This window comes from Macrotis lagotis, chromosome 1 (genome assembly GCF_037893015.1).
Source record: "Macrotis lagotis isolate mMagLag1 chromosome 1, bilby.v1.9.chrom.fasta, whole genome shotgun sequence".
NCBI classification, from domain to species: Eukaryota; Metazoa; Chordata; class Mammalia; order Peramelemorphia; family Peramelidae; genus Macrotis; species Macrotis lagotis.
The window spans coordinates 144956979-144980678 of NC_133658.1; the positions used below are offsets into that span (position 1 = coordinate 144956979).

The following is a 23700-nucleotide window of genomic DNA, read 5'->3' on the forward strand; positions in this document are numbered from 1 at the left end:
TTTTATAGGATTATTGATTTAGAAATGAAAGGAGTCCTTGAGATCATCTTATTTTATAATTTCATATAATTTATATAATATGCACATATATTATATATAATTTATATAATTTTATCATTTCATACAGCTTATATAGACATTTTATAATTTATATAACAATTTTATAATTTCATATAATTTATTTAAAAGACAATATGTAATACATAATTTATAATTTTGCATAATTTATATAATATATAATTTAATAATTAAGAAACTAAGGCTAGAAAATTAAGTGACCTTTCCAAGGTTACACAGATAAGTGGAGAAAAAAGGATTCTCATCCAGCTCCTACACCTCCAAATCCAGTATCCTTTCCAGTATTCTCTGCTGTTGGTCATGGGATTGTCACCAAAGAGCACAGGTGACATTATATTTGGATACAACCCATTTCCTAAAAAAAGCAGTTATGTCCTAAGGGGTCAATGACTTTAGTCAGTTCATTAAGTCTTAAGGGTGGAGCCTGGTACAAAGCTTTTGTGACCTCTCAGGTAATTTGCTGCTACCTATAAAAGGTGGATAGAGTCTGATGTTCTTTTTCCCTTTGAAACCCTGACAGTACCTGAACCAGTTTGAGAACTGCTGTGGTCTTCGGGAAGAAGCCGTCCTCACTCTGCTTTCTGACATTGGTAAATTGGATTTCAGAATGGGTAGGGTTGTTGGATTTAATAGGATGGTATATGGGTCAGCTCAAAGGTCCAGAGGAACTGAGGAGCCATCTCAACACATTGTGCCTTACATAGAGAGAGAGAGTGAGGGGGAAGGGAAGGGAGGCCGCAGGCCAGACAGACAAATGCCAAACTCAAGTAGACTGCTCTTCTTTCTTGTCTAAATTATGAAGATTGATGATGTGTATAAATTGATTTCCTTTCTCATTAAAATAACTCCACCCCCTTTTCCCCCTGGAAGGGCTAACAATAACTCAAAGTGTCATTTAAGTTAATTTTATTTCCATGCAATAAATTCTTTCTCTTCCAAAAAAAGGGAGATTAGGAAAAATGATCTTTGTATGGTTTTTTGATAATTCATATGAAGAGTTTTTCCTCAAGACAACCCTTTGAAGTAAGTCATGAAAAGATGATTATCCCTCTCTCCCATCTAAGGGAAACTGAAGTTCAGAGATTAATGAATTTGTTTAAGGTCTTCCAGTATTTTTATGCTGTCTGCTTTCTACTCCCAGCTGCTTCTCTCAATATCTTCAGTCTCCTGATTTTTGAAGTATTGTGTGAGGAATGCAAGCAGGATCCAGGACAGGGTGATGGCAATCTAGTAAGAGATGAAGAAAGGCTTTAGATACATTGATTCTCTAGAAAACCAGAAAGCAAGAAAGAAAGTAGGAAGTCCCAGCTTATCCTCGAGGTGGTTAGTATAGGTTAGCAATGTAGTATTATAAAGGAGTGACCATGGAGCAATCTAAGGGGTATCTTTATATTTCTGCTGTGCATTACATAATGCAGACAAACTTTTCTTTCTGTCTGTCTTTCTTTCTTGTTTTCAACATTCATTTTTGTAAGATTTTGAGTTCCACACTTTTCTGCCTTTTCTCTACCCTCTCCTTGATTGTGAACAATCTCATATAGCTTATATATGTGCAATCATATTCAACATATTTCTTTGTTAGTCATGTGAAAGAATAATCAGCACACAAGGGGAAAAACATGAGAAAGAAAAAAGTAAAACAAGTTTTAAAAAGTGAAAATAGTATACTGCATTTAGTTTCCATTTTTTTCTCTGGATATGGATATTTTCCATCACAAGTTCATTGTACTGCTGAGAAGAGCTAGTTGGTCATCACACCATGTTGCTGTTAAAGTGTACAATGTTATTCTGGTTCCGCTGCAGCCATACTTTGCTTAAGCAAGGTTCTTGAGCTGTAGTCTTGGGGTAATAGTGGGAATCCCTTCCCACTCTTCATTCTTCCTTCAATACTTTTCCTTTGGCATCTATCACATGCTCTGCTCTCCCTCATACCCTTTTGGTGTCTTTGACAGTATATGGAAGGTGTAGGTGGGGAGAGAGCTAGATAGTGCAATGGACAGAACACTGAATCTGGAGTCAAAAGGACCTGAGTTCAAATTTGACCCAGACACTTATTAGCTGCATGAACCTGGGCAAGTCACTTAACCCCAACTGATTCCAAAAATTTTTTAATGAGAGTGAATGGGTAAGAAGGGAGTGAGAAGAGGTGGAATGACTGTCAAGATATGGTACCTTTGAGGATGGAAGACTGACTATAACCTCCCATTATCTCTCTTGCCTTTCCTCACCTACATTCCTGGCAAATATGATGGTTTACCTGTCTTATCTAACTCCAGTGTATTTCCTCCAGCACTGACTACCAAGGGTGGTAACCTTCGTCTGCTAAGGGAGGTTTGGGGACCCTGGGAGGGAGTCATTCTGTGAGGGTGGAAGGCCACTAGTCATCTTGGTATTTTTCCACATGTAGTATGATTATGTCATGGACATTCCAACCAAATCAACAACTTCTGCTTTGGTGTTATTGGCTACACCCTAAATCACTGAAGATGAAGTGGTGAGGTTGGTAGACTTTCTTTTGCTCTTTTTTTTGGCAACTTGTTTTGTTATCCTATAAGGTAATTTTAATTTTGTTTAGTTAACCCTAGTCACTGTCTTTATTTGGTACTATTTCTTTTTTTAAAAAAAATTTTTTTTCATTTAACAAAGACCTACTTTCCCATTGAAAAAGAAAAAAATAAAATGAACTGCATAATAAATATGCTTAGGAAGAAAGAAAACAAGTATTTTATAAGCATCTTTTATATGCTAAAGTCTTTACAAATATTATTTTATTTGATCCTCACAGTCACCCTGAGAGGTTGTGGTGTTATTATCCTCATTTTATAGATGAGGAAATTGAGCCACACAGGTTAAGGGATTTGCTCCTCACACAACCAGTAAGTATCTGAAGTCAGATTGAAACTCAGGTTTTCCTGACTCCAGGCCTAGAGCTCTATTCACTCTCCTGTCTATTTGCTGTAGTCAAGCAAAATAGATTCACATACTGGCCACGTCCAAAAAGCATCTTTCTACATTGATCCTGGGGTTTAACACCTCTCTATCAATAGGTGGATAGCAGGCTTCATCATCAGTCCTCTGGAATTGTGATTGCTCATTGCTTTGATTAGGGTTATTAAGTCCTTCAAAATTGCTTGTCTTTTCAGTGTTGTTCCTGTATAAATTGTTCCAGATCTGTTCACTTTACTCTATATCAATTCCTACATGCCTTCTAAGGTTTTTCTGAAACTATTCCTTTTCATCATTCCTAACAGCCTAATCATCTTTCATTCCATTTAAATATCATAATTTGTTCAGTCATTCCCCAGTTGATGTGTACTCCTTTAATTTTCCATTTCTTTGTCACTATAAAAATATTTTATGCTGCTAAAAATATTTTGCTACAAAAAGGATCCTTTCCCTTTTTTTCTGATATTTTGGGGCAGGTCTTCATTGGGAAGTACAAGCATTTTTTCAAGAGTCTTTGGAGTGTTATTATTCTCTGCAACTGTGTGTAGACCACCCTGAAAAAGGGAACCAATGAACCCAGAACTGACAACTGTTTATTCTCTTCTTTAAGATTTCCAAGAATAGGGATTCTCTGACTTTCTCTATTATTCATTCCCAACAAGAAATCCTTGTTCTCCTCATGGTAAAGAAATTCTTTCTTATTTCTACCCCAAATATCTTCTAGATTAATGTAACACTATTCCTTTTATTTAGTCCTCAGTAAATGAGGGGCAGGGAACAAGTCTACATCCTCTTCATAAGAACTGATCTGTACTTTTTATATTGGTGAAATGCTGAACAACATCTTTTCCTAAATGGTATAGTGATTACAGCATTAGCACATTAGATGTTTTCCATGCTCTGTATATTCCTAATTGCCAATCCTCACTTTGGGTTTGTTCCTATCAGTTTAGTGTGGATTGCAGAGAATTAGGATGCAGTCAACAAACCATCTCCAGCTTCTCTGCATTAACCTGAGCAATCCCTATGTCTTAAATGAACTCCCTCTTTATCCTCATGTCTCAAGAAGCTTTATCTTCCTTCAAGATACAGAGCAGGTCCTGGCTAATTCCTCCAGTTGGAAACGTTCTCTACTTTCTCCAATATTCAGAGAGCACTGCATTCCCTTCATTTTGTTTGTCCTTCATTTTTTAAAATTTTTATTTAAAGGAATGGAGTAAAATGACCTGACCAAGGTCACAGCTTGGCAATTAAGTGTCTGAGGCCAATGCTCTATCCACTGCACCACCTAGCTCCTTGACCTTCATTTTCAAAGAAGACTATGATATCAGGGAGGTGATGCCATGACAAGCATATGAATTGGATTTGAGTGAGGGGACACTGCACTAAGTCACTAACCTCACTTTCTCCTCTGGAGCCTGGAGGGTCCAGTGGCCAGATATGAATCAGGACAACTGGAGATGGCCCTGGATACAAGGCAATCCAGGTTTAAGTGACTTTCCTAAAGTCATGTAGCTAGAAAATAAGTGATGGAGACCAGATTTGAACTCCCATCCTCCTAAATCCAAGTGCTCTATCCACTGTGCCACCTTGCTAGAGTACTTATATATGTTCCATGTGATATTCCCTCCTTCCCCATAAAATGTAAGCTCTTTGAGAACAAGGACTATTTTTGTCTTTGTGACCCCCAATGGCTAGCACATTATCTTGTCAGATATTAACCTAAAGGCATCATTGCACTGAATTGAATTAATAAAGAGCAAATAGAATTCTATACAATTCTCATTTGACCTAACATTACTGTATGCTTTCATCTATTAATACAATTTAAATAATACTGTTCCAGATTTTTTTTTTGTTACTGAGTCTTTGCAGCCATGTCCAATTTTAGTGACTCCATTTAGAATTTTCTTGGCAAAAATGCTGTAGTAGTTTGCCATATCCTTCTCCACCTCATTTTACAGATAAGAAAACTGAGGTAAACAGGGTTAAATGTTTTGTCCAGCATCACAAAGCTGATATTGATGTTTGTCCTTCATCATCAAAGAGGACCATGATATCAGAAAGGTGATGCCTGGACAAGCATATGAATTACATTTGAGTGAGGGGGTGCTATGCTAAGTCATCAGTCTCACTTTCTCCTTTGGAGCCATGTGGGTCCAGTCCTCTATCCACTGCACCACTTAACTGCCCCATTGGTCTTGGAGTCAAGAGGAAAGGAGTTCAAATCTGGCCTCAGATTCTTAACACTTACTACTGGGTGACCTTGAACAAGTCACTTTACCCTGATTGCCTCGCATCCAGAGCCTCTAGTCATTCTGAGCCATATCTAGACCTGGATCCAGATGGCTCCAGAGGAGAAAGTGAGGATGGTGACTTAGCCCAGCATCCCCTCACTCAAATCCAATTCATGTGCTTGTCATGACATCACCTCTCCTAATGTCAACATCTTCTTAAGGACAAATGTCATCAACAAATGATCATATAACAAAGCTAATAAGTATCTGAGGCCAGATATGAATTCAGGTCTTTCTGACTCCAGGCCCAGCACTTTAGCTCCTTTGTTCTAGATTGGAGGGAAAGGGATAAGTATTTATTATATATTAAGTATTTCTAAAGTTCTTAATACTGTGCTAAGTACTTTTTAAATATTATCTGAGTCTTATAACCCTGGAGAATTAGTACTATTATAAATTCTGTTTTGCCAATGAGTAAACTAATTCAGAGATTAGGGGATCTTCCCAGTGTCACACAGCTGGTGAGTGTCTGAAGCTAGATTTGAATTCAAGTCTTGAACTTCAGGGATGACACTTCATGGACCATTTACTTTAGACTTTCCTTTTTGGGGGGTATTCTACCTTCATATCCTCTTTTATCTTATCCATTTTACTATTTTTAAAAATCAATCACTTACTTAGTGAGTACCAACTACATATATAGTATAAAACATGGCCTCAGTCTACAGGAGATTTATATTAAAGCTCATAAAACTGCTGAAAGAATGTGTCAATAATAGATAATTAAACAATTATTAACAATAGAATTCAGAAGGGGGAATATTTGAGTGCTAGGGAGGTCAAAAGAAGGCATTTTATTTTTCTCTATGTGTATTTTTAAAAATTAACTTATTTCCAGGGAGGCTAGGTGGCTCAGTAGATAGAGCACTGGCCCTGGAGTCAGGAGTACCTGAGTTCAAATCCGGCCTCAGACATTTAATAATTACCTAGCTGTGTGGTCTTGGGCAAGCCACTTAACTCCATTGCCTTGCAAAAAAACAAAACTAAAAAAAACTAAAAAAGATTAATTTGTTTCTGATGTTCGTTTATAAAAATTTTAGGTTCCAAATTCTCTCCCTCTCTGTTACCCCTTCCCTCCCCATTGAGAAATCAAGTAATATGATATCAGTTATACATGTATAGTCATGTAAAACATTTCCATATTAGCCCTGTTGGGGGGGGGAGGCAAAAAGAAAATAAAGATGGTGAAAAAAAAATATGCTTCAACATGCAGAGTTCATCAGTTATCTCTCCAGAGGTAGTAGCATTTTTCATCATGGCTTCTTGGAATTGTTTCTTAACAATTAGAGGAGTTCAAATGTGACTTAGGCCACTCTCCTCCTGGAGGTCTTCAAGCAATGCCTGAAGGATCCTTCTCTGCTACAATATAATGAGCTGGATAAATGGCTACTGAGGTCATTTCTCCAATTCTATGAAAAGTTAATAGAAATTAATGACTAACTGAATATATGTGTAAAAGAAAGGGATCATAAAAATGACTCTAAAACAGGCAGTGAATATAACTCCCACTCCCACCTCATCCCAATTGAATCCTCCCTTTTTACAAAGTAAAAGAACTCAGCAAAAACACCCAATTTTGTGGCATGATCTGATTCCATACAACCTTCTGCCTGTCACAGGTCCTACTAAGAAAGGGGAGAGATGAAAAATGAGATAATATTTGTAAAACTCTTTGCAAATCTTAAGGACTGTATAAATCCTAGCTTTCATTCTTACTATATTTCTATATCTGTTCTTCCTAATCATTATTGGTTTTTCAGTTATCCAGAATTCAACTTCTTTTTAGTCATTTTTAGATTTACATTGCTATTGCAATGTGTATTTTTTCTTCTAATATCTTAGCTGTACCTTAGCAATCAATTAATTCAACCATCTTTTTTTATAGATGAGAAAACTAAGCCTCACCCAGGTTATATGACTTGTCCAAGGTCTCGGAAGTAGGATTTGAATGTAGGTCCTCTAGCTTCATAACCAGGACTTTTTTTCCCAAAAGAATTGGCAGCTCTTCTGCAACTTAGAATCTCAGAGAAGTCGGGGGACACAAAGAAGTCAGACTTATGTTAGTATGTGTCACAGACTAGACCTGAACCCAGGCATTCCTGTCTCCCATGCCAGATCATATTACAGTACCATGTTACAGTATCCTGCCTTAGTAAGCACCTAATGTTGTTTTTAATGCAATTGGACCTGTGCCCAGCCTCTCCAACAAAGTGGTCTAGCATCAAGGCAGAAAGTAATTAGATTATTTGGAGGAAAAGGGGCTCTTTGGTGAACTTTGAGATACTTGTGAGTCAGGAGATTATTCTGATTTTTGAGGCCATGGGAATATTACTAATTCCATTTGTTTATTTTGCTTCAATAGAGGAGCAGGGTGAAGAAAGAGTGGAAGGGAAGAGTCTTCCCATCAGCACCCAGAAATCATGTAGTAATAGTACCAGTAGTAGTAGTAGTAGTAGTAGTAGTAGTAGTAGTAGTAGTAATATGGGCAGATCGTTAAAAAGCTATGACTCAATCAGGAGATTTCCTGTTTGACTGAAAATGAGAGAGGGGTGTGAGGATGGAGGAAAGGAGAAGGGGAAAGCAAGAGGAAATGGATAGATCTAGCATATCCCAAATTGCCTGGTGGTCATCTGAAAGAGAGAATGCCACAATAGATCTGGCAGCTCCAAAATTGCCAGGGACTAGCAAGACTTGTGAGTCTGGGACCTCAAGCTTAGGACTGAAGAAAGCCAGGTTATTAAAAGTGTGGTGTTTAGCATTGTTAGGGTGGCAGAGAAGTGGTTTGTAATTTTTCCACTGGGACTTCTTGAGGTGAGCTGAGAGATGCTTACTGCAGAGAAGTGAGAGGAAGAGATCTTGTCAGACACTGATAGCAGCATCTACCACACCTCAAGCTTTCAGCTGCACCTACAACGGCACAGAAGTAACCAACCCTTCCCGTTGCCATACCAAGCTTATTTTGTTCTGCCACTCTCCCTAAACACATTATCCTTTGTCTACAGAATTTTTTTAAAAACACTGTACAAAAGTCCCTTTCTTCAGTTCCCCCCCCATTTGCCCCCAAATATCTTATAATAGTCACTCCCAGCTAAACTAATTTTATTTATTTGTTTGTTGAGACTAGATCTTCTACCTAGCTGGTTTGGAAAGACAGCAACCCCTCACAGGCACACTCCCAATACTGACTGGCACAGAATTTTTTTGTTGTTTAATAATTTTTAAATTGTATTCAACTCTTCATGATCCCATTTGGAATTTTCTTGGCAAAGATACTGGAGTGATGTGCCATTTACTTCTCCAACTCATTTTACAGGTGAAGAAACTAAGACAAATAGGATTAAGTGACTTGCTCAGCATCTCATAGCTAATAAGTATCTGAGGCCATATTGGAACTCAGATCTTCCTAATTCTAGGCCCAGATTCTCTATCTACTTTACCACTTAACTGTGCCACAAAAGCTTTAAAGCTGCTCCATTTTTCCAATTACTGTAGGTAGCCTAGCAATTCTCCACTTTCAGGGGCTTACCACGTTGGTACAGACTTAGGATAGAAACTAAATGAGCCTTAAACTCAACTGGGTTTAAGCTCAGGATTTCTGAACTCAAGCTACCAGCCTCAGCCTCACCAATAGCAATAATAGGGGTTATTACCTTGTTCCCCTAAAACTAACTGGGTTCATTTGTATTTATGGAATACAGTCAAACCCCACATTCATTCTTTGATTCAAGCTATAAGTCTCCATATCTGGATTAACAAAATAGCTAAATGTCCAGCAAGATCAAGATCGGTTTTGTCATCTGTAAAATGAGGGGGTTGTTTATGATAGACAGATTCTGAGGACCCATCCTCTAGAGTTAGTAATAGTAACTAACATTTACACAGGGTTTTTAAAAAAGGTTTGCTAAACTCTTTACAGGGGATAAAGCACTGGGCTTAGAATCAGAAAAACTCATCTTCATTATTCACATCTTTGCCTGGAAAATTCCAAAATAGGGTCATGAAAAGTCATATATGACTGAACAACAAAGCACTTTCTAAATATTATCACATTTGATCTTCACAACAACACTGTAATGTGGGTATTATTATTTGTTCCATTGATCCAGGAAACTGAGGCTGACAGAAATTAAGTGACTTGCTCAGGTCTTCCTAACTCTTGAGTCCAGTTCTCTACCTGGTTGCCTCTAGTTCCTCCTATCCTGAGATGAAAGGAGAATGTTTTTTAAGGAAAAACCCTTAGATTTCCTGTACTATTCATGTAGCAATAAGCAATGTATATAGAATTGTATTTCTATCTGTAAAATTAGTCTGTAATTCAGATTTTTTCAAAAATTTAGACATTTCTTTAGATAAAGAAACTTTATGGCCTAAGCTCTACCCTCAAATCTGGAAGACCAGGGTTCAAGTCCTTCGAAACAGTCTTTGTGACTTTGCCTCCAGGGCCCTGGACAGTTCTGCAAAACTGAATTGTTAATAGTTTCTGATCTGCATTTTTAAAGGGAGTTTGCTCATTGAGAGTTTCCTTTCCTGAAGAAATCTATAGCTAGGGCCCCCAAAAGAAGCCAATGTCATCCAAGTCATTTTGATTCCCTGGTTACTGGTGCTTGGATATGAATGGCCTTGGGGACTCCACCCATTGGAACTGACCAATGATTTTGCCTAATACTTTTCTAAAATAGTTAGAGGAAGTCCTGTAAAGGATATTATAGAAATACTTCTTGATTATTATTCTTTCTGAAAATTACTCAAGTATGTTTCCTTCTGCTTGGAGAAGTTCATATTATGAAATCTCAAGTATGTATGATGAGGGCTCCAAACAAAGGTCTCTATCTCAGCTTCCCAAAGGCTAACATGTATCCTGCCCATACCAGCAACTTCCGTCAGACCTGGGACTGGCCTTTGTAATACATGTAAGCTTATATCATCTTTAGTTGGAATTAACTCCTCTTACTCTTCTGGACTTAGATGAGTCAGCAATGAGTAGTTTGATGTAATAGCTAGCTGTTCTTATTTCTCTGAATTAATAGAAGGCTGTGGGTTTAGTTTTGCTATAAATATCGGTTATTTTTTAACATTACCAGAAAACCTAGGTTCTAGTCCTTCATTCTTCTATGTGATCTCAGATAAGTCACTTGGTGTTAATCTCCTTGGATGCTGGAGTCTTCTGACCTGTCTTCTTTGAATCACATAAGATTATGTAACTCTTGAAAACAATGAACTCTTATGCAACTAGAAGGTATCATGAACTCTATTATAACAAATAGTATATGAAAGTGACACTGGTCAAAATGTCCAAAGGTGTGGGTTCTAGACTAGCCTCTGCCCTACAGCCTTTGATATGACATAATATTTGAAAATAAAAAGTCACAGTACCAATTATATAATAAGTATAAAATAAATGCTTATTCCCTTTTTATTCTCTTTGTGCTTCAGCTTCTTTATCTACAAAATGAGATTCTTAAAATAAGTGGACCTCACATTGATTTAGAAAAGCCCAAATTAATATTACCTATGTTTTTATATTTTTTATTTATTTTGCTAAATATTGCCCAATTACATTTTAACCTGGTCCTTTGATTTTTTTTTGAACTACTAAATGACAATCAAAACCTTTTATAAGCTGATCCTCTCCTACTTTTACACACACACACACACACACACACACACACACACACACACATTCACACTCATATATGCTTTTCTATTCAGAAACACTGATCTTCCTCCTTTAAGTCTCAGTTAAAACCCTACCTCTATAAGAAGTCTTTCCCAGTCCCTTTTCTCATTCTAATGCTTTGCCTATATTGATTCTCTCCAATTTAACCTGTTTGCTACTTGTTTGTTGATAGTAGTTTACCTGTCCTTTGCCTTTGTTTCCTTAGGTCTTAATACTAAAAAATGATTATTTCTCTCCTATATTAATAACCAGTTATTAAATTAGAACTAAGGTTTTTCCCATTTCTATTTCCTCACTCATTAATCAGCACCTGTAGACTGTTAAGCCAGGGCTGATTATTGGATGAAATTTTGATCAAATCTGTCCAACTGGAAAAACTTAGGTCTGAATAGAAGCTGAAGAAATTCTAATCTAGGTGAATTGGTGAATTCTGGCTCATTATGTTTTTTAGTCAGGTCTGAGTAGAACTGGATTCCCCCTTTTGTCTATATTGAAAGAGTAAGGTGACACAGTGGGTAGAGCACCAGCCCTGGAATCAGGAGGACCTGAATTCAAATGTGGCCTTAGACATTTATGAGCTTTATGACCCTGGGCAAGTCACTTAACCCCATTACCTCACATCTAGGGCCATCTCCAGTTGTCCTGCTCCATATCTGGCCAGAGGATAATGATCCAGAGGAGAAAATGAAGCAGATTACTTAGCATAGCACCCCCTCATTCAAATCTATTTCACATGCTTGTCACAACATCACTTCCTGGGTGTCATGTTTTTCTTTGAGTACAGAGAATAAACTTCATCATCATCATCATCATCATCATCATCATCATCATCACAGATTTTCCTAGTCTGGGGGTGGTCTGGGAAGAGATATGTCTCTGTGTTCAGGCCTGAGTGATCAAAGTCACATTCTCCAGGCCCTATTTAGAAATATGCCCACCTCTCATCATAATATTCATTCTCTCATTACTTATCCAAGTTGATTTCCACCCTCAGGCACCCCCCTTTTTTCAAAGGCTTTATAAGCATTCAAGATACTTCATGTTAGCATTTATAGGCATTCAAGATACTTCATCAAGAGGAACAATTGAACTCATTTTATTGATTAATTACTAGCTATAATGCATAAAAATTGATTATAATTTACCCAGAAATTCTGTTTCTTGAAAATTTTCCTCATCATAGTACAGTATCTGGCACATAGTAGGTGATTAATAACTGCTTATGGACTAACTTCTTGCAATAATAATAGCAACATGCTGCTTTCAGTCTTACAAAGCATCCATGTCACAACAATCCTTTGAGACAGGAAATAAAAGTATTATTATCTTCATGCTATATAAGAAAAAAAGTCAGACAAAGTCATCTGTGCAAAGTCACACAATTAAGAAACACCAAAGACTACATTCAAGCCCAGGTCTTTTCTCCTGACTCTCAAACCTGATGCTTTTCTACTTTTCATTCTGGGTGTACCAGTTTTTATCAGTTTGAATAATATACTTTGCAGTGTTCCCAGAATAATTGTACCTCACAGTATCCTCCTCAACTTAATACATTCCTTTTGTCAAGTACTTTCCTTGTTCCCATCTTCTATTTTGTGTTCTCCTTCAGCCTTGAACTCTTCCATGATGGGGGAATCTCATTCTCATGAGGAAGCCCATTCCATTGCTAGAAAATTCTATGATGGCTTGCCTCAGTACCTCCATCTGTAAAATGAGAATACTGAGACAGCATTTACACTACCTATCTCACAAGATGACTGTGGGCACAGCCATTTGTAAAAATTGAAGTATTAGCTATAGAGTGACAATCTTAGCTTTTTTTGGAGAAATGTCAAACCTGAATAAGGAAGGACCTGGATCCTGCCTCTCACACATACTGGCTGGGTGATCATTGGAATTCACTTAACCTCTCAGTGTTATGCCCCCCAGCATAATTAAAATTGCAGAATTTTTAATTATTTAGTTAAAAATTGTAGAATAGTTACCCATCTGAATCTTTGGAAGGAGCTTCCTCCCCAGGAGTTCCCAGTGCTAATAATATCAAAGGTATGACCAAAAATCACTATATTAATGTAAAGAGTTATCACTAATAAAAAAAAATTAAATTAAAAAAATTACCCAGAACGAAAGTGAAGACTATAGCAGAGACCTCTAGAGACCTCTGGTCTTTTCCTTCTTAAAACACCTCAGGCAATTGGAAAGAGTTCAAATTTGAGTTATAAAGTCATAGGAAAAATTCTAAAATGTGAGATATTCTGTAGACTTAACAGCTGCTCCTTTTCCAAACCACAGCCTCAGCACTAAGATATCTTCATGAAAACCGAATCATCCATCGGGACCTGAAGCCTGAAAATATTGTCCTGCAACAAGGAGAAAAAAGAGTGAGTGACTCCAGAGCCTGGTGACTGATGGTTTTGTATGTGGCATTCATCTCAGGGAGTTCATTCTTGGTAGAGAGAGGAAATGTTTTTCTGCCTCTCTGTTTGTATTTTCATTTCCTCGTGTGAAGCTTTTATTTTTCCCTGGGACCACTTTTAATAGCTTGAATAAACCAGCTCAGTATGAAACTTCTGCAAATCAAAGTGCATCTGAATGGCTGGCATTGTGAAGAGCCCAGGTGGCACAGGTCTGATAAGGGAAGGATTGTTTACCCCTTACCCTCAAGGGCCTTATGATTCTTGGAATTGAACCTCTATTCCCATTGATGTTGATTGATCACCCCCACTTTAGTTGTTATACTAGAAATGAATTGAAAGCCAGTTCTAGACCTTGATGCCAACATTAAGACTTTTAGGCATGAGAACTGGTGTGAATTTTGGCATAAGAGAGATCTGGGTGGTCAGGAAGATTTGGAGGAAGTGTCTCCCACCCATCCATCTATCTGGATATTTCATGGGAACACAGGAAACTTTGTGTTGCTAGGTCAGACCCATGCTCCAGCCTTCTTTGTATTTATTCTGTTGTTCATAGCAGCTTAAAGAAATGCAACGTGATGGTCCTCCCTGGTCATGGTGGCCAGGGAGGGGTATTGTGGTTTGGTGGTAGGAAGACAAAGGGTTGGTGAATGGAGGCCTCTACTGCAGGGACTAGCTTTTTTGGTAGTTAAGTGGTATAGAGAATAGAGCACTGAGCCTGAAGTCAGGAAGACCTGAGTTCAAATCTAAATTCAGACATTTACTGGCAACTGGATTTGAGTGAGGGGGGCTGTGCTAAGTCACCAGCCTCACTCTGGAGCCCTCTGGAGTCCAGAGGCCAGATATGAATCAAGATGACTGGAGATGACTTTTAAGTGACTTGCCCAAGGTCACATAGCTAATAAGTGGCAATGTCTGAGGTGAGATTCAAACTCCTATCCTCCTGTCTCCAAGACCAGTACTCTGTCCACTGTATCTACCTCATATTATAATGAAAGTACCTACTTCCCAGGATTTGTTGTGAAGCTCAAATTAGATAAAGTTTGTAAAGTATTTTGCAAAACTTCAGTGCTAAATAAGGAACTAGAGCATGATGTAGATTATATTGAGCAAATTGACTTACCAAAATAGAGAGAAATAATAGAACATTGAGATAGAACAGTAGATAAAGTGCTGATTGAATTCTAATGTAGCCTCAGATATATACTAGTTGGACAAGTCACTTAACTGCTGTTTGCCTCAGTTTCTTCATCTATAAAATGAGGATAAAAATAGAACCAACCTCCCAGGAGTGTTTTGAAGATAAAATAATAATAATAAGTGCAGACCTGATGCATAGTTAGTTGTTGTCCCTTGAGTGTTTTTCAGTCATGACTGACTCTTTGTAACTCCATTTAGGGTTTTACTGGCAGAGATATAGGAGTGGTTTGCCATTGCCTTCTCCAGCTCATTTTATAGATGAGGAAACTGAAGCAAATGGGGTTAAATGACTTGCCCAGGATTACACAGCTAGTAAGTGTCTAAGATCAGATTTGAACTACAAAGATAAATCTTCCTGATTCCAGGTCTGGAATTCAATGCACTGAAACACCAATCTTCCTTTTATTTTATTGTTGTTATTGGAGTCTGAAGCAAAACGTATGTCAGGCATCAAAATAAGAGGTTGGATTAATAAAGTCCAACTCTGGTCCTAGGGCCTCCCTTTCCTATCACTGGTTGCCTGAATCATCATTACATCTGGATCCACTCACTCCTCAGCCAGATTCCACCAGCCCCTCAGCTATAGGGAAATCTCTGACCCATAGTCAAATTATTTCTGTCAATGTTTTTGTAAAAGGTATGTCAATTTGTACCTCTGTGCTCCTTCTAGTCTCATTACCTTCCCTCAATTTCCCTTTAACTTTCCAACCAAGGTAGCCTCCCTGGCCATTGATCTCCTTTATGTAATGTCTCCCCCATTAGACTTTAAACTCCTTTAGAGCAGGGACTATCTTTGCTTTTGTATATGTTTTGTTTTCTCCTGTGCTTGGAACATACTTAGTATATTCATTCATTCATTCATTCATTTAAAAAAACTGGTGTCGAATTCAAATAAAAATGAGTTGCCCTGAGGTCTTCATTTTGACTTTAAAAACCCACAAATTAAAGTTACTTATTTGTTTTATTTATTTTGTTAAACTTTTTTTCCAATTACAATTTAATCTGGTTCCACCTGGCAATTGCAACATTGATTCTGACACCACTGATGTAAAGGCCAAGGTTGAAATCAAAGGAATAGGGTGGGTTTGGGGTGGGGGATGCCTAACAAAATCTATACTTGGGCCAAGAGAATTATTTCTTACCCAAGACTAGTCTCAATTCACAATGATCAGGGTGAATCCATATCCTCCAAAGCTCAATCTGAACCCATGATGCTGATGCCATCTTCTTTGGGCTTCAACCTCTCCAGGAAGTTTCTACTCACCTGTGTGTGAGTAGCAGTGGAGAGGCAGCTTTGTTTTTTCAGGTGGGAAGATGAACAGTAGCCTTCTGTCATACTGGGACATCACAGCTGGTATTTTAGGACTACAGTGACAGAACTCTCAGGCTTCCTAACATCTTCTAGGAGAAACCAGGATATGTGCCAAAAGGAGTCAGTCCCCTTTGTCCCAATGTACTTGAATTTACTGTATCAGATGGAGGATGTTTACACAATCTTGGAGTTAGGTGATTTAATCGTTAAAGTTCTCTTTATTCCAGCACAAAGATGTTTATGCTAGAAAGCATAAAAACAGCATGTTTTTTGTGATAAACCTTATTTTTTTAAACTTTTTTCCCAGTTAATACACAAGATCATTGACCTAGGATACGCTAAAGAACTGGATCAAGGCAGTCTTTGCACGTCCTTTGTGGGGACATTGCAGTACCTGGTAAGAGGTGGGATTGGTACATACAGCCATTGCTTTTTTATGTGATAAGCCCCCAAGCCCCTTATTTTCCAGGACTCCAGACATGCTCAGTTTATTTCTGCCCTAGGCATCTGGATGTTTTACTGGAACACGGGAAACCCATCTTTCTGAATCAACACCATGAACCAGTCATCCTAATATTCTTTTGTTTGTAGTAGCCTCAAGCTATGGGTCATGATGGTCTTTCTGTGAATCATATCCCAGCCATTTATGACTTTGCCTCAGTCTTAAACTCCCACTATGGCTGGGAAAGCCACAACTTCTCTCTGGCCCTGAGCTCCCTCATATATAACCTGAGAAAGTTGGATTTAGTCATCTCTAACATCTTTTCCATATTAAAAAAAATATGCTTAATTTTTTCAAATCCATTTACTGTTACTAGCAGTTTCCTTTTATTTGTGCTAATCATAACTCATCCATTTTTCATGATTAGATTTTGACAATCTTGTTTGTCCTTCATTCTCAGAAAAAGACCTTGACATCAGAGAGGTGGTGCCATGACAAGCACATGAATTAGATTTGAGTGAGGGGATGCTGGGCTATGTCACCAGACTCAATTTCTCCTCCAGAGTCATCTGGGTCCAATGACCAGATATGAATCAGGACAACTGGAGATGGTCCTAGATGTGAGCAGTAAGGGTTAAATGACTTGCCCAAGGTCATACAACTAGTAAGTGACAAGTGTCTGAGGCTGGATTTGAATCCCTGTCCTCCTGACTCTAAGATCAGTACTCTATCCACTACTCCATCTAGCTGCCCAGGAATCTGATAACTATAAATGCCATAATTTCATATATTCTGTAGAGTCTGTTCTAGGGGAGTTCTACCCACCATTACTTTATTTTCTTCAGTTATATGGTATCTCTAAGAGATTTATTGTTGTTTTTTTAACACCTTTTGGTTTTTGTATCATCTTTTTTTTATCATTTTTCTTTTTCAATTATAGAGATAGATAGTTTTCAGGATTCATTTTTATAAACTTTTTCTACCTCCCAACTATGCCCAAAAGGCAATAAAACTGTACATACCCTTTGATCTAGCAACAACACAACTAGCTCTATATCCCAAAAAGATCATAATAAAGGAAAAAGAATGCACATATATAAAAATATTTTTAGCTGCCCTTTTCATGGTGGAAAAGAATTAGAAACTGAGGAAATGCCCATCAATTGGACGATGGCTGAATAAGTTATGGTATGTGATTGTGATGGAATACTATTGTTCTGTAGGAAATCATGAGTAGGTAGATTTCAGAAAATCCTGGAAAGATTTACATGAACCAATGCTGAATGAAGTGAGAAGTAGGAGAACACAATATATTTTAACAACAACATTGTGAGACAATCAAATATGATAACCTTGTCTTTTCTCAGCAAAACAGTGATCAAATACAATTCTAAAAGACTTGTGATGGAAAATGTGTTGTATTTTATTTTTTCAATTACATGTAAAGATAGTTTTAACATTAATTTTTTTAGATTTTCCAACTTTTTCTTCCATTTTCCCTTCCCAAGACAGCAAGTAATCTCAAATAGGTTTTGCATGTATAATTGTGTTAAACATATTTCCATATTACTCATATTGGGAAAGAAGAATCAGAACAAAAGAAAAAAACATGAGAAAAAAAATTTTTAATTGAAAATAGGGGCGGCTAGGTGGCGCAGTGGGTAGAGCACCGGCCTTGGAGTCAGGAGTACCTGGGTTCAAATCCGACCTCAGACAATAATTACCTAGCCGTGTGGCCTTGGGCAAGCCACTTAACCTCATTTGCCTTGCAAAAACTAAAAAAAAAAATGAAAATAGCATTCTTTGATCTACATTCACTCTATAGTTCCTTCTCTGAATGTATCACCTTCATTTTTAAATATCTTCCTTTCCCCTTTCTCCACAGTGAGTCATCTCTAGTGCCAAAGAATTTTTTAAATTATGTTTATTTGTATTTTTTACAAGTGATTTTTTTATACATTACTAAAATACTCTTGCTTAAGAGTAAACATAAATCCCCACCAAAAAACATATAGATTCTCTTGAGCAATAAAGGAAAGAGGGAAAAAAATTAAAATTAAAAAAAAATAATTATAGGGACAGCTAGGTGGCACAGTGGACATAGCACTGACCCTGGAGTCAGGAGCACCTGAGCTCAAATCTAGCCCCAGACACCAAACAATGATCCAGTTGTGTTACCCTGTGCAAGTCACCCTAACCCCATTGCCTTGCAAAAACCAATAATAATGATGATGATGATGATGATGATGATGATGATGATGATGATGATGAGAATGAGAATGAGAATAATAATAAAAAATGTGCTTCAGTCTGTGTTCCAACACCACCAGCTCTATCGTGGGTGAATCACATCCTTTATGATAAGTCCATCACAAAAGCTGTTTTGATATTTTTCTACTGTTGTCATTGCTAATCACAACTCCTTCCATCCATACCTCCCCACTACCATATACTATATTTTCTCTCCTTTCAATCTGTCCCTCTTCTAAAATGTACAGTAGGTTAGCCAAGAGGCCCCAAGCCTACATACCACCCCTAAGGCCCAGCAACCACCCAGCCCTGTGGTCCCGGACAGGCCATCCAATCCCAGCCCCTCGGAAGAAGTAAAAAAAGAAAATAATGTGTTATATCTGACCACTCTCCCCCCATGATCCACCCTCTCCTCCATCACTCACATAAGCCCCTTCCCCCTTTCCCCCTTCTCTCCTTCTTACTCTGGATGTCTGTACCCCATTGAGTATATATGCTGTTTCCTCTCCAAGCCACCTCTGATGAGAGCAAAGGTTCCCCCATTCCCCCTTGCCTTCCCTCCTCTCATATCATTGCAATAGCTCATTGTAATAAAAAAAATCTTATTATATGAAATATCTTAGCCTATTCCACCTCTCCTTTCTCTTACTCCCATTACATTTCACTTTTAGCCAATGACTCCATTTTTACAATATATCATATCTTCAAATTCAGCTCTCTCCTATGCTTCATCTATAAAAGCTCCTTCTACCTGCTGTATTAAATGAGAAGTTTCTCATGAGTATTATCAGTATCATTGTTCTATGCAGGAATACATGCAGTTCATCATTATTAAGTCCCTCATATTTTACCCTTCCCCTCTACTCTCTATGCTTCACCTGAGTCCTGTATTTGAAGATCAAGCTTTCTGTTCAGCTCTGGTCCTTTCAACAGGAACAATTGAAATTCCCCTGATTCATTGAAAATACATCTTTTCCCCTGGAAGAGGATGTTCAGTTTTCCTGGGTAGTTGATTCTCAGTTACATTCTGAGCTCTTTTGCCTTCCAGAATATTATATTCCAAGCCCTATGAGCCCTTAATGTAGTTGCTGCTAATTTTGTATTATCCTGACTGAAGCTCCATGATATTTGAATTGTGTCCTTCTGGCTGCTTGTAATATTTTCTCTTTGACTTGGGAGTTCTGGAACTTGGCTATAATATTCCTGGGGGTTGTTTTTTTTAATCTCTTTCCAGGGTATATCAGTGGATTCTCTCAATTTTTATTTTGCCCTCTGCTTCTAGGATATCTGGGCAATTTTCCTGTAGGAATTGTTTAAAAAATGATGTCAAGGCTCTTTTCCTGATCATGACTTTCAGGTATCCCAATAATTTTTAAATTATCTTTTCTGAATCTGTTTTCCAGATCAGTTGTTTTTTCAATAAGATGTTTCACATTTTCTTCTAACTTTTTTATTCTTTTGGTTTTGAAGTATTGTGTCTTGACTTCTTTTAAAGTCAACAGCTTCCTTTAGCTCCATTCTAGATCTGAAGGATTTGTTTTCCTCAGAGAGCTTTCTTATCTCTTTTTCTGTCTGGCCAATTCTGCTTTTTAAAGCAGTCTTCTCCTCAATAACTTTTTGAACTGTATTATCCATTTGAACTATGTTCTTTTTCTTCTTTTAGGTTTTTGCAGAGCGGCTAGGTGGCACAGTGGATAAAGCACCAGCCCTGGAGTCAGGAGTACCTGAGTTCAAATCTGGTCTTAGACACTTAATCATATGACCTAGCTGTGTGGCCTTGGGCAAGCCACTTAACTGCCCAAAGCCACAAAGCTAGGTAATTATTGTTTGAAGCCGGATTTAAACTCAGGTACTCCTGACTCCAGGGCTGGTGCTCTATCCACTGTGCCACCTAGCCATCCCTTATGTTGGTTTTTAACATGTTATTTTCTTCAGCATTTTTTTTTGGATCTCCTTGACTAAACTGCTGGCTTCTTTTTCACATTTTTCCTGTATCTCTCTCATTTCTTTTCCCAATTTTTCTTCTATCTCCTTTACTTGGTTTTCAGAATCTTTTTTGAGCTCTGTCATAGCCTGAGCCCAATTTCTGTTTTTCTTGCAGTCTTTAGATACAGGAGCTTGTACTTCCTCATTTTCAGATTGTGTATTTTGATCCTTCTTGGGATCATAGATAATGTATTTCACAATCGTGTTCCTCCTTTTTCTGTTTACTCATTTCCCCAGTCTGTGCCTGGTCTTCTTGAGCTTGTGAGTATTATTGGAATACCCCCCCCACAAGGATCTCAGTGTGGCAAGCTCTGTCTTCCCTCCTGGTCTGTGAATGACTACAAAGTGTACCCCTCTGCCATGGGGCTGAGGTTGGGGGGTCCTACTGTTCTATACAGGGCCTAGACTGTGATCAGGATCTAAATGTGGTCAGAGTCCCAGAGTCCTGTTCCAGGTACAGAGGACAGACCCCGGAAGTCTCTCTCCACTCCCCTCCCTTTGGTAGTTTGAGCACTCAGGGCTAAATTGCCTGGGGGCTCTGACTTACCAGCTCCTCCTGCTTCCATTTCCTGGATCTGGGCTGCTGCCACCACCACTGCTCACTGAATGCCCTCAGGGCTGGGCTTCACGCCCTCACTCTGGCAGAGGTCCCCACTCTGATCTTACAAGTTATGCCCACTGCTCCCTGGGGTGTAGTTCAGGAAGAGCCATCGCTCCCAGTACCCTGGAGTTGCATCTGGGAGGTTGAAGTTCTTTCACCTGGCTGGCCACCCTCTAACCCCATGGAGAAGAGCCTTTCCACTATTTTTCCAGGTTACCTTGGTCTGGAGAATTGCCTCACTGGATCTTTCTGTGGGTTCTGTCTCTCAAAAATTTAGTTAGTGTCATTATTTTATGAGTTTTGAAATATTATAGAGAGAGAGCACTTAAGAAAGGCTCTTCTCCTGTGGCCATCTTGGCTCCGCCCCCCCAAAGAATTTTTTTAAAAGAAAACTACAGTTTTAACAAAATCAGCTAATATATCAATAGAGTCTGACAGTGCATGATATATACTACAACAAGAGTTCCCCACCTACATTTATTGTTCTCTTTGACCAGGATTCTTGATTATTATTATTATTACATAATTTTCATATTCAAATTTTGGATCTTTGCTGTAGTAATTGTGCATATTGTTTTCCTATTTATGTTCATTTTATTCTGCATCGGTATGTTGGTCTTCCTAAGTCTCTCCAAATTATTCTTATTTATCCCTTCTAGGAATATGTCATCACATTCACATACCATTTCCTAGTCTGTAGGCATTCCCCCAGGAATTTGTTCTTAGACCTCTATTCTTTATCCTGCATGGCAGGATCCTCAGGTTTTGTCGAAAAATTCAACCAGCATCTGGATGCTTTCTAATTATTGCTATCTGTCCCTGCACCATTGTCCTTAAACCAGGCATACCAAATACTTTTACTTCCAAACATCTCCAACTTGAATGATATGTTATCTCAGTTCTCATCAACATGGCAAGACAACCTGTTTATCTTTCCTCTACTCCTTTCCCTATGGATAGATTCCCCTACATAGAATCCCATAAATAACAAATCTAGACATTTTAGAGTGGGAAGTAATTTCAGAGACCAACCCATATTTAAATAAGAATCTCTTTTATATCAGAGCTAACCAGCAATCACTGGACCTTGCTCTTTCTCTCACCTTTCAGGGTTTTCTGATACCAAGCCAAAAAAAACTAAGATGCAGAAAATTTAAGCAACTTACTTGTCCCTGATCATATAACTAGCAAGTACCAAAGATAGGATCAGAATTCAAGTTTCATGACTCCCAAATCTTGCAACATTCTTTCCACTAGGTCATGCCTGGCTTATATACATTAAAATATAAACTTTTTACCTTGCTCCTCATTTACACCAGACTAGGGACCGGGCTGTGATGTCATTGGTATAGGCCAAAGAATTCCTAATCAGAAAATTTCTCCCTATGCTGTTGGACAAATTGAGAGGATAACTAACTTACCTAGAATTGCACACTCAGTGGATCTTGAACCCAGGTCTTCCTGGTTTTGAAACACATTATCTAGGCATGGTACTATACCTCCTATCATCTCATTTATATAGCACTTTTTAAAAATTCAATTTTCTTTATTTTCTCCCTCACCTCTTTCCTTCCCTCACCCAGTGAGAGGATAAAAAAATGAAAACTTGTTACGAATATGTATAATTATGCAAAACAAGTTCCTCTATTATCCATGTCCAAATCAATTTTTTAAAGATTTTATTTATTTTCAGTTTTACTGTTTTCCCTCTAATCTTCCTTCCCCCAGCCCCCACAGAAGGCAGTTTGTCAGGCTTTACATTGTCTCCATGGTACACATTGATCCAAATTGAATGTGATGAGAGAGAAATCATATCCTTAAGGAAGAAACATAAAGTATAAAAGATAGCAAGATCAGACAATAAGATATCAGTTTTTTTTCCCTAAATCAAAGTTAATAGTCCTTGGTCTTTGTTCAAACTCCACAGTTCTTTCTCTGGATACAGATGGTATTCCCCATTGCAGACAGCCCCAAATTGTCCCTTATTGTCCCACTGATGGATTGAGCAAGTCCATCAAAGTTGATCATTGCCCCCATGTTGCTGTTAGTGTATACAATATTTTTCTAGTTCTGCTCATCTCACTCAGCATCAGTCCATGCAAATCCCTCCAGGCTTCCTTGAATTCCCATCCCTCCTGGTTTCTAAATAGAACAATAGTGTTCCATGACATACATATACCACAGTTTGCTAAGCCATTCCCCAATTGAAGGACATTTACTTGATTTCCAATTCTTTGCCACCACAAACAGCTTCTATGAATATTTTTGTACAAGTGACATTTTTACCCTTTTTCATCATCTCTTCAGGGTACAGACCCAGTAATGGTATTGCTGGATCAAAGGATATGCACACTTTTGTTGCCCTTAGGGCCAAAAAAACTTTTTTTAACGAAAGAAGAAAATATGTCTTTAGTCTGTAGTCTGAGTTCATCAACTCTATCTGGAGGAAAATTTATATAGCATTTAAAAAGCACTTTCCTCACAGTACTTATCCTGC

The 23700-nt window shown here is 38.0% G+C and overlaps 1 protein-coding gene across 3 annotated transcripts in view; it reads left to right on the forward strand.

Annotated features, from left to right (window-relative positions):
* The window catches only part of IKBKB (inhibitor of nuclear factor kappa B kinase subunit beta), an 88533-nt gene that overhangs the window by 17504 nt on the left and 47329 nt on the right, over window positions 1-23700 (forward strand). For all 3 annotated transcript variants that reach the window (XM_074209028.1, XM_074209027.1, XM_074209026.1), the window contains exons 5-7: window positions 599-668; window positions 13291-13379; window positions 16232-16321. In XM_074209028.1, coding sequence (XP_074065129.1) covers window positions 599-668; window positions 13291-13379; window positions 16232-16321 — 249 coding nt within the window. The remainder of the gene's footprint in view (window positions 1-598; window positions 669-13290; window positions 13380-16231; window positions 16322-23700) is intronic.